At 41.9% G+C, this 12,443-nt stretch overlaps 1 protein-coding gene across 1 annotated transcript in view; it reads right to left on the bottom strand.

Annotated features, from left to right (window-relative positions):
- LOC311486878 (copine-9-like) overlaps nucleotides 1–12,443 on the bottom strand; it is a gene marked incomplete at its 3' end in the record, with an annotated part of 96,872 nt that overhangs the window by 22,795 nt on the left and 61,634 nt on the right. Inside the window, 9 exon segments of the mRNA XM_084542895.1 lie at nucleotides 802–983; nucleotides 2,417–2,463; nucleotides 3,047–3,108; nucleotides 3,270–3,323; nucleotides 3,451–3,526; nucleotides 5,459–5,500; nucleotides 7,238–7,342; nucleotides 7,690–7,793; nucleotides 10,110–10,173. Coding sequence (XP_084399021.1) covers nucleotides 802–983; nucleotides 2,417–2,463; nucleotides 3,047–3,108; nucleotides 3,270–3,323; nucleotides 3,451–3,526; nucleotides 5,459–5,500; nucleotides 7,238–7,342; nucleotides 7,690–7,793; nucleotides 10,110–10,173 — 736 coding nt within the window.

Raw genomic sequence — 12,443 nt, 5'->3', positions numbered from 1 at the left:
TTTCACAGCATATTATGTAATGATATAACCAGTGCATATATTATAACATTAAAACGGTGCAGAGACAAATACACACAGTGTATGGTGAGTATAAAATAGATTCACTGTTAAACATTTCTTGACATTTCTTCAGTGTGTCTCAGTACTGTACATTTATTTGTGCTTTTCAGGAGGATCTTCTTTGCAGTGACCATTTTTGTAGACTGCAGGCAAGTCCCCATTTGACTGCATTGCAGACATTTTTGCACTTGTGTCTAACATTTATGTCCTTAAATTAAAAAATATAATAATAATCATCAATATAATATAATAATAACACATGATTGTGCTGTTGTGGTTGAACTTATCTGAGTGGTACCATCCCAATAACGTCGCACTGAACTTCTCCAAAAGTAAAGAACTGGTGGTCAACCTTTGAAAATAATAGTGATCTCCCACTTAGACTATTGTTAGCTAAGCTGTTACCTGGGTATGACACCAGTGATTTGATTTGTTGGGAGTAAATTTATTCACCACTGCACACTCTGGGTTAGAAACTACTTGAGCCAGCCCCATGCGGTTCTGCATCTATGGCCCTGTTCAGAACTTGCATTAAGATCCGATCTGAGATCAGATCTGGAGACGCATGTTAATGCCAGGTCTGAACACACGTACCTAAAGCTGGTCGCTTAGATCTGATCTTAATGCAACGTTTGAACAGGTCCTACATCAACCACAATAGCTCACACAGTCCTACTACTCTGTGCATGTCATTGCACATGTGCGGTTAAAATAAGTCATTTCCCTCTCTCTGTATCTTACCAGTGGGAAGGCGTGGGAGATCTTGCCGTCTGGGGGAAGCTTCGCTCCAAAGCCGTATGCTGGGAAGAGCTTGTCGCTGTCGTAGTCCTGAATGATTTCCCCTACAGCCTTCAGGGCCATGGCGTACGCGTTCATCTGGTACGGACTCATGTAGTGCAGGGAGGTGGGCTGGGATGGGTTTCCTAGAGAGAGAGAGCAGTAAAGTAAACACAAAAGACTCATCAGTGAGTCAAGATGTTGTCATGATGTTATGATACAGTTATTGTGGCCATGCTTATAAATACATAGACGAACGTAGCAGACATGAAGCAGACATGTAGTTTACAGAGCCCCCTAAAGAGACATGCAACAACGCAAAGTTCATATTGTGCTTGTGTCCTACTGTCAGCAACAACAAGACCTTAATCCTAAGTATAAGTTCATTAGGGAGGATGTGTTCCCTCATTCTCCGTCTAGGAACCCTAACCCTGCTTCTCTGTTCTTTGTCTCATGCTACACTTCCCAAATTAGATATATTTGCCTGTTGTCTCCAAACCAATCAGTCCCAAGTCTTCATCTCATCACCCTACCTTTCAGGTGTCTATCGTGCAGACCTCCCCCTCCTCCCCATCATCACCACCACCTCATGGTTATTCAGAGTGTCTCAACCAAAGTCTCCGCCAGTATCTAAACTTGACTCCCATACTTATCACTTTCACCTGAGACTCTTCTCTGACTCTATTCATCTTGCAAGCCATTTTTACTTTTACTACATACTCTCCTAGTTGAAATATTCCCATCAGGCTTAACATTATGACCACCTTCCACTCATCAGAGAATGGACATGGGCCTTCTGAGGGTGTCCTGTGGTGTCTGGCAACAGAATGTTGTTAGTGGGGGGGCCTTTGAGGGGAGGGGCCTCTGTGGATCATCCCACAGATACTTGATCAGTTTGGGATCTAGTGAATTTGGAGGCCAGGTCAACACCTTGTGCTGTTCTTCATGTTTTTTTTAGTTGTTCCTAAAGTGTTTTTGTGTGTGTGTCTGTGTCAGGCTGCATCCTGCTGGGGATGGCTGCTGCCATCAAGGAGTGTCATTGCTATGGGGTGGGGGTGCCTGGTCTGGTCTAGGTGGGTGCTACATGTCTAACATCCACACCAATGAATGCCAGGTCCAGAAGTTTCCCAGCAGAGCGTTGAGTTGTCACAAGATGGTCAATGTTATTTACTTCTCCTGTCAGTGGTCATAATGTTATGCTTGATCGGTGTAAGGTCCTATTGACTGGAGAAGACCTTGAGATGTGAAAGCACAGAAAAATGAATGAAGTGACATTTGAGTTTGAACCTTGTAAGTGTGATGGGAGATGGGCTCAGGTTAGTGAGTGCATGTTGCAGGCTACGCTAAAAATACGTTAAGGGAAACACTTGTTGGAACATTTGAACAGTCAACGCTTTGAGGAGGACAAAGCAATGATCCACTGCACTCAACTACTTATAACACTTCAATGGTGAGCTGGAATATGGTAGCATTAAAATGTCCTTTCAGTGGTTGAATAGAGGAAATGAAAGGAATAAGACAGACTGCAGGTGAAACATTTCCACCGAGCAAAAGAGGAAAAGCGGATACACCGTCTTACCGTTGGATGCTGTGAAGTCAATGGCCACTGTGAAATTGAGTTGTGTCCTGGTGGGAGATTGAGCACATCGTTCAGAACAGAGACGCTAGGACAGGAGCACATTTACAGCTGTTCAAGACGGACTGAGACACTCATCGGAGTGGTCGCTGCTGGGACTTATAAAGCACGAGGCGGGGGATCTGGACCACATCTCTGACAATACGAGCCTCTCACGTCCACTAACGGCGCTTTCAGATTGCACCACTGACTCATGTTGATATTCAACATTCAACTGTCCGTGCAAAGACATTCAGATATCAGAAGGAATATTTCTTGTTCTGTTGGCAAATTCCAATAATAGATTAATATTTTGCATATATCTACTCAATTAAAGGTTTTATTTACCTTCTAATATTTGATAATTATCTAATAATCACTACATCCCAAAGCAAGAACTGATTTAACAGACATGACAAACTGCAGTTTCCCCATTGTGGGACAAATAAAGGTTTTTCTTACTTTTATTCTTATTCTTAAATGCCCTCCCTTGACTACTACTAACGTTTTCTCTATTATTAGTAGTATATCCTCATTATGGATGCACTGGCTTCTACAAGGTCCCTGATAAAACATCCCTGAGTGAGCTCTCACCCTCCTCGGATGAAGTCCACAAACGTGCATTCGGATTCCACTTTGAAAGACAGCAGCGTGACCTTGGCGACGGCGAGGCAGTGAAAGGAGAAAAAAAATGAGCAGCAACAGAAGAGAAGAGGAAATATACATATACAGGTAAACAGGCGGGCTTGTGGAAAACGCCGTCAGTTTACGGCTCTGAGAATATGCCGCTGATAAAACACAGCAGGAAATCTCTCACCGTCCCCGAATTGATGTATTTCTTCTTCTTGCCTTTCTTTTTGGGATTCAAAACCTTTCACCGCAAAATGGGAAATAAAAAAACAAGTTTTTGAGCTGTGTGTGAATATCAATAATATATTGTAATATAAGAAATGTGACTTAAATAATACATAGTAGAATACTGATTTGTTGTGTTTTACCTCATAAACATTGAACTGGTTTTGGCCTCTGGACAGTTCTCTGTAGCTCGTAGTGAACTCTCCAATAAAGTCATGGCTGGAAAAAAAATAACAACAAAGAAACAGTAATTTTCATATATACATGTGCTGGAAAATAGAATAGCAATGTTGTCGTTGTACATGATAAATATGATTATATGCAACCACGGTATCTTAAAGTGTATCTTAAAGGCTGTGGAAGATCAGATGGAAAAAAATAAAATAAACAGCGTCTATGCAAGTAGGACTATATCAGTCTATCTACAATACACCGATCAGGCATAACATTATGACCACCTTCCTAATATTGTGTAGGTCTCCAAAACAGTTGTGACTCATCAGAGAATGGACATGGGCCTTCTGAGGGTGTCCTGTGGTGTCTGGCAACAGAATGTTGTTAGTGGGGGGGCCTTTGAGGGGAGGGGCCTCTGTGGATCATCCCACAGATACTTGATCAGTTTGGGATCTAGTGAATTTGGAGGCCAGGTCAACACCTTGTGCTGTTCTTCATGTTTTTTTTTAGTAGTTCCTTTTAGAGTTTTTGTGTGTGTCCCTACAACCACCATTGTGTATTTTGTTATCAAATCTAGTCCTGGCTAAAAGAACGACGTTTAGGGTATTTTCACAGCTGTCAAATGTCAAAACGGATCATATTTTACCCCAACAGTATGTAAGGGTTAAATGTGAGGACGAGAAGTGAAAAGTTTTCTTTTTTTCTAATTTGTAATGTAACAGGAGTGTGATTAACAATACTACAGTAATCCTTCCTCAGTTGGTAGTTATTACTGTGTTCAGATAATATGACTCCTGACTTAATGGCTCATTGTCAAATGAGACATAGACTGTATATAAATATGGACAACGCATCTCCACTTCCTTGCATTGGCCAAATTGACGCCAGAGTCTGATCAGTACGGTCTGAGGGTGGAGCCATGTTATCGACGACCCAATCACACTTACTCCAGACTCACTCGTGTTTCCATTTAACTAATACTACGCTCTGCTCTACCTCCATTAGTTACAAGGAAATGTTGGATTATACACTTTATTTATTTATTTATTTATTCCAACTCTCATTGTCCTATGGGACTGTTTCACAAAGTGGTTGGCATGGCAACTTGTAGAGATCATGATGTCGCATCCTGTTTCTGTAGCGTCAAATAAGTAACTAAAACAAAACTTATCAGAAAAATGGACACTTGAACATGCACCAGTATTATATTAACTACTTAAAATGACTGAAACCATCCTTAAAAAAAAAAATTAATTTGACGTGTATTTTAGTGTTTTAGTTTGGCCCAAGTCCCGCCCACTGACATGGAGGGGGTGGAGCTTATGACCTATTCTGCAGTCAGACACCAGGGGGAGCGCTACTTGCTTTGGCTTCACTTTAAAGGAGCAGTTCTGTCGTCCATTTTTATACAGTCTATGGTTGAATTACACATAAATCCCTAAAAGACCGTAAAAAGACAAAACAGAAGAGTCCGTCAAACTCTGAACTGACCGTGTAACAGAGTAAGAGTCTGATGACAGCGTCAGATTGATTCTTTGTAAGACAAACATTTGCATTTAGTTTCCTCTTGTCTTGCAGAATACAGGTGTGAGAGTCTGGGACAGAGGATTTATTAAAAAAAAATTGAATTTCAACTGAATCCAGACTGAAACTGAAATTTATGGAAAGCACTAACATGAGGCCAGACAGCCTGATAAAAAAAAAAAAACCAGCAAGGTTTCCAATTAAAGCTACAAATCTGTGGCTCCTATAGAGAAGGAGAAGCCGTATAAACCCTGAACCCTCGGCCCATTCAGCTGCAACCTTTCACCTGCAATTTGCGATTCATTGCACAGTGCACGCCGGGCGGGTGGAGCCATCAATCTGTTCTAATGAGACACCTTGAGTCAGACGGAGTAGGGTGTGACATTTGAGGGATTCCGTGTGGAGCTGAAAATGAAATGAAATTGGATTGAGATACGTAGCGAGAGAACTCACCTCCCGTCTCTGTCCCAATCGTAAACGTCCACCTTGACTGTCCTGGAAGGAGGCGCGATGAGGGAGCCGAGGTGAGACAGATGGAGGTGAGACAGACGGAGGTGTGATTCACATAGAGAGAGGGAGAGAGAGAGTGTTTGAGGGTAAGAAAGAGACATTGCAGAAAGAACAGGAGGAGAGATTGACAAAGGGAAAGTTGAGTCAGGAAGTATCAGGAACTTATCAGTGTTTTTGGTACAAATAAATGTGATCATTTCTTCTTTAGTGTAAATTTTACCCTTCTTCTTCTTCACAATAAAATGGTATGTAATTGCACACTAAGGACGAAACACATATATTAGGATAAAGGCTCGGAATGAATGGCTTTCAATACAATAATCTAGAGATGTATTTGTGTGTCTGCCGCTGCGTTGCCTCCATGTTAGTCTCAATAACACCAGCACTGGCCTGAGACTGACCACATGGCCGACTGCTGGCATTATTCTGACCACCACAGAGTCCAGCCTCTTCTGCTTCACATATGTTATACACGAGGTTGCCTCCAGTGTTATGTGATACACCGATCAGGCATAACATTATGACCACCTTCCTAATATCGTGTATCTCTTGTGCCTCCAAAACAGTTGTGACTCAACAGAGAATGGACCTTTTGAGGGTGTCCTGTGGTGTCTGGAAACAGAACGTTGTTAGTGGGGGGACTTTGATACCTATGGGTTGAGGGGAGGGGCCTCTATGGATCAGGCTTGAGGCTTGGACCACAACATTATGACCACTGGCAGGAGAAGTAACTAACACTGACCATCTTGTGACAATTCAGTGTTCTGCTGGGAAACTTTTGGACCTGGCATTCATTGGTGTGGATGTTACTTGACCCCAACACTTTAGGAACAACTTAAAAAAACATGAAGAACAGCACAAGGTGTTGACCTGGCCTCCAAATTCACTAGGTCCCGAACTGATCAAGTATCTGTGGGATGATCCACAGAGGCCCACGTCCATTCTCTGATGAGTCACAACTGTTTTGGAGACCTACACAATATTAGGAAGGTGGTCATAATGTTATGCCTTATCGGTGTATGCTCCCATCAGAGGTGGATAGAGTAGCTAAAATTGTGCTCAAGTAGAAGTAAAAGTCATCAACTGAAGGTAGGATACAGGGAAGTGAGGTGAATAGCTTAGAATTGCTAATTTGATGTTGATATGATTGACGTAATTTCTTCCAGATAAAGGAGAACAAGCACTTGTGTCTATAGTCAGTGTGTTGTCACTTCTTGATGAGATAACCTGCTGTATACTATGCCAGAACAATATATCTTTTTCTGTCATGATATTGTGGTTTATTACCTCAGTTTTAATCCTGTTTGGGTTCATTTTTCTGTTCTAAAAGTTTCTTCCTGGGTGTTTTGTTTCGTAACTTTCATTAAAGCTCTTTTGTTTCCTGCTCCTGCCTCCCCTCTGTGTCTGCATTTGGGTCCATTCCTCTTCGCCTCTCAACACAACAGTTTTCCATGTGAATATGCCAGTAATACTAAACCCTGTGGTGTACACCATTCAAATCAATTCAGACATCTTTAAAGGAAAAATGAAGCAGGTACAGAAGTGCTAAAAACTGCGGAGACTGCAGACACCTAAGTTGAGGATGTCAGACTTTACTTGGTACAAAAATCTATCCTGGTCTAAAACAATTACCCCCATCCATGTCAATATACTTAATAGACTTAATGTTAAGCATATGGATTCCACCCCAGGTCTGTCTGGACCCCTGTCCTGTCCCTTTACCTGTCGTAGTCTCCGTTACAAAGCGCTCGAACAGGGATGGTAAACGGCTGCCAAACAGGGTTCAGATTGTTCTTGATCACCTCAGTCTTGTGGCAGATGGTGAACCTGGAAACATGAACAGGAAGCTAAACATTAAGAGAGGATTATGGCATCTACGTCCTGCAGTACTCTAAAAGCGCCTTGAAGAACATGTGTGTCTAACGGGTCAGTTAAAACATAATCAGATGAAGTTGACCTAAAATACTGAAAGAACCAATTAGAACTTCCTGTCTTAGTGTCAAGACGATCGATAAGACTCCAGCTAATGTGTGGAAGGCTTTCAGCCTCATGGGGTTGGATCCAACGTTTCTACTCGCTGGCAGTAAAGAGAGGGAAGAGTTGTGACAGAGGAGGACTAACAGATGGACTGGAGGATTCACACCAAACATAAAAACACACACACACACACTTACGTCCCGTCCTCATTGCTGCGGTAGAACACTAGGAACGGGTCGGACTTGCCAAAAAAGTCCTTTTTGTCGAGCTTGTTGGCGCAGAACTGCATGGTGGCTATGTCCTGGAAACAACAACATTATTTAGTTTATAACTCTCATTACACTTTAAGTTTGGTTCAGTTAAGACTTTCAACAAGACTTTGAAGATACAGACAGACGTGAAATGCTCCACGTGAACTCAAGCATTATTACTCCTAAGATCTAGTTTCTACTGCAACTTCCTGCTCAGACGGGTGTTTTGGTGGCTGATGTTTGAGCCTCACTGCAGCTAAAACACAGTTTAGTGTCACTTGGAGACTGTTTCATCTATTTCCAAGTAAAATATATTTGCATGTTCATCTATTCTGGATTTTTCAATGAAAAACTAAGTGCAGATGTCATTTTTATTGTTTGAAACTTTATTTTTCAGCTTATTAGGACACAAACCAATGCAGAACATAAGCAGGGGTCTTCAGGGTCTAAACAGGGTCTTCTCATCAGTGTACATATCTCTAAACATTAAGCATTTAATAGCAGGGAAAACCTTAAACAAAGTCTGCAAAAGGGCTCCAGGTCAAAATAAACTTCTTATTCTTTCTGCCTAATTTACATCTGAGTTTTGCCAAAGGCAGAAAGGAAAGCACAACTTTTAGTCACCGTATGAATGACGGGGCTACGTCTGATTTCCAGCTTAAGAGAATTAATACAGGACAACCAGTGATGCAAATGCCAAAACATTAGATTGCATGTCGGAGGGGTGGGGGAAGGGTGGTGTGCCAAAGATGTCAGGAGCAATGATCTGTTTACAACAGATTTTCCAAGAAACCACATCGAAGGAAATAACACATTGAACATTGAACATGTCTGGAAGGACTCTATAACTATGATTGGTTGTTATGTTATTAGGCTACTGGTGAAGCACTAGAGGTAACCATAAGAAAAACATAAATTGCGGAACTACTGTGGGGGGAGGGGGGTTATAAATCGAACCAAGTCAATATCACATGGAAAAACAAATCTATTCTAGCTCAGAATGAAAATACAGGACTAAATCTACACAGCTAGTGTGGGTAGGAACGTTCTAGTAAGAGGCCATATTATTCATTTAGAAACTGGAAGCTTGTTTGAAATTATGGATAAAAGAAATATTTAAATATTTATTTTTACTTTGGCTCGTGATGACTCCATTGTAGAGATCTGGTGAATCTAATGGTGCATCTCGAGCATCTTTACGTAAATTCTACATGAATCATCATTTTAAAACTACAAAACTACATATTAGCTGCCTGGAATGGGAAAGTTGCTAACTCCATCCAAAAATGACTGACTTAATCCTAATCTGGACTGAAATACAATTGAAATGAAAGAAAAAGATCTGGTGACACCAGCAGGGATATGGATGGGTAGATTGTTCCTTACGATGATCAGACAGTTGGAAAAGTGTGATTATTTTTACCACACAGAAATAAAAAATAAAAAAAAATCAGCAAACAACAACTCACACTGAGCAGTGCATGTTCTTGTTGGATCCAAGTTTAATCTATTTTTGAAGGCGCAGGGATGATATTTCGGACATATCACAGGCATGTTCGTTTGTATACGCTGGTTTTATTTAAATATGTGAAGTTGACTTTCTGGAAACTTGTCATGTAGATTTCTGTGTTTTCAGAAACTTTTAAAAAGATTCATGAAATGTTTTGTTCTGTGCAACCACCTCTGTTTCCCCAAAGAGTTTAAGGTCAGCATGACACAGAGAACCAAAATAGCCACGCTGATAGGAAATACACCAGGCCGAAATAAAGATGGCTCACTGCATTATGTTCATGAATGTTTGAAGAAAAGAGCTGAAGAACATCTGGCTCTGCGATTCATACTTTATTCCGATTCATTTTCTCTGCACCTTTGTGACAGATGTTAGAGGAGTGTCCATTCAAGAGCCGACGTGATTAATACTCAAATGACTGGAGTGACATTTAGAAGATTTTCCCACGCCAGGCATCTGAGTTTTTTATCATCATGTTTTATTTATGACTTGTTCAAATGGCATTGAACTGTGTGTGTCGAGTGTCAAGAAATTCTTCACCGGCAATACGGTCGTCATCAGCACAGATGTGTTAACATGTGTCTGCAAGCTTCTCTCTTAACTTAAACACCAGATAAATAATGAATGGGACACTTTGAGGGGAATGTAGAAACCGACTTTCCCTCCACTTGATGCAAGTAAATGGTGCGATTATTCTGAAGCGTGTGCGGCCATTTAAATTCACATGGCAAAGTTAAAAGTGTAAATATAGGACGTGACTGCCATGATGTAGTCTAGACCGTAAAGCTTGACTTTGTGACCTCTGTCTCGGACCGTGTTCACCACCTGGTGTGTGAGTGTGTGATCTGATACTAACCCGACAGTTACTGAGCTCCTCGGCCGTGAAGATGATAGTTCCACACTTCTTGCCAGGAATCCCACTGAGAGAGAGAGAGAAAAAGAAAGAGAGGAACATCAGCGATAAAACCCTAACCCTAACCCAACTGGAAACTGATGGGATTCAAGAAGTTTATTGTCACATACACAGCAAAGGTTACACCCTGAGCAATGTTGCCGTCACACAACCAAACGAAAATGAAGGAAATAAACATAGAAGCATAGAAACTAAATAAAATAAGCGAGAAGGAGTATAAGGAGCAATTAGTTGTGCAGTACTGTCACAGTGGTAGGACATTCAGAATGTGCAAATGGTGTTTAGTCCGTGCAAACGACAAATTGCCGTCACTCAGTGATGATTCAGAGATTCAGTAGTCTGGTGGCCTGTGGATAGAAACTGTTTTTTGGTCTGGTTGTCCATTGTGCAGTGTAGAGCAACGGCTGTAAACAAGACGCCAGGTAAAACGATTATGTTCTAATGATAATATTCTGCAGTAAATCACACAATCATGCTTCCATTCTGGTCCCTTTGCAGTCAACATTATATCTCGGCGATTAATCACAGGAGCTCTGCCTGATGTACTGACCTCAGAGTCTATTCACAATTATCATATATCAGGGGAAATAGAGGACACATCACCAGTCTCCTGTCTCATCGCTGCCTTTTAAATTTCTCTCAGGGGAGACTTGGATTCTTTACCTTTAGTGATGAAGGAATTACAGAACAATCTTGGTAATTTTATTGAAACTGTTCAAAACTAACTGGCAAGCGTTCGGGGTTCCTTTTCAAAACTTTTATCTTGTCTAAAAGTGTGTTTAGAATTAAGAGAAAATTCATTTTAGAAGACGACTGACTCAAGGTCAAGAGAGGCAGAAGTCATCTCTGTGACTTGACTTCATTAAAATACAGTAATGAGCTCTGCCACCCAAGGAGAGAGACATATAAAAATGGTGGATAGATTACAGACAGGATGTGAGTTGAGGGTATGAAACTACATTTGAAACTCGTTATCATTTGGTTGAACAGGTTCACTCTGAGCTATCAATCCATTTATCCATTGATCTAAAGGTCTAAGGTCGGATCACGGTGGCACCAGGCTAAGCAGCGACTTCCACGCATCCCTCTACCCAGCAACACAGCCCAGCTCTTCCTGTGGGATCCCTGGGCATTCCCAGGCCTGTCATGATGTACACCAATCAGGCATAACATTATGACCACCTTCCTAATATTGTGTAGGTCTCCCTTGTGCCTCCAAAACAGTTGTGACTCATCAGAGAATGGACATGGGCCTTCTGAGGGTGTCCTGTGGTGTCTGGCAACAGAATGTTGTTAGTGGGGGGGCCTTTGAGGGGAGGGGCCTCTGTGGATCATCCCACAGATACTTGATCAGTTTGGGATCTAGTGAATTTGGAGGCCAGGTCAACACCTTGTGCTGTTCTTCATGTTTTTTCTGAGTTGTTCCTAAAGTGTTTTTGTTTGTGTCCCTGCTGGGGATGGCTGCTGCCATCAAGGAGTGTCATTGCTATGGGGTGGGGGTGTCTGGTCTAGTCTAGGTGGGTGCTACATGTCTAAGTAACATCCACACCAATGAATACCAGGTCCAGAAGTTTCCCAGCAGAACACTGAATTGTCACAAGATGATTGATGTTATTTAGTTCTCCTGTCAGTGGTCATAATGTTATGGCTGATCAGTGTATAGTTCCTCCAGCAAAGTCCGGTTTGATCCCAGTGTCTCCTCACCAGATGCTTGGCTCTCACCTGGCTCAGCGAGGAGGAGCAGCAGCTTTTACTCCAGGTTCTGGTTGGAGCTGAGTTATCCAGTAATAATAGATTCTGTGTTTTATGTAACAGATGCCCTGAGTCAGTCTAGGCCTCGTCTTTTCTTCTTGCTTGCTTGCTTTGTGTGTCTCAAAGAGATTCATTCTTGTTTTAGCTCTTGCAGGGCTCAATACGACTCTTGTGTTGCCCGTTTCTAATGATCACTATTTGTGCATTCTCTGGACCTAAACCCACATCTCACAAGTGTTTGGGTCCATTTCCATCTCCACAATCTGGATTATCTCAACTCTGTGTGGGAGGATTACACGCTGACAGAGGAAACAAAACTACATCATTAAAGTTTTCAAGTCAAGTTGAACCCAGATAGAAAGCAGGGTGGGGGAAACCTTCATCGTCGTCGCCTTGATAATTTCCCTGCGGCTGCAAGTCACACTCCACCTCTCAGCGCGACACAGCGATTTGTTCCCTCCACTTGAAGCCGTGCAGCTGGGAGAGGGCCGCCGCCCGCCGCCGCTGCCGTGATTAAAATGCCAG

This window comes from Chelon labrosus, assembly GCF_963514085.1.
Source record: "Chelon labrosus genome assembly, chromosome: 4".
Classification (NCBI taxonomy): domain Eukaryota; kingdom Metazoa; phylum Chordata; class Actinopteri; order Mugiliformes; family Mugilidae; genus Chelon; species Chelon labrosus.
The sequence above is the reverse complement of the archived record's forward strand: the minus strand, read 5'-3'. Positions and strand labels throughout refer to the sequence as shown.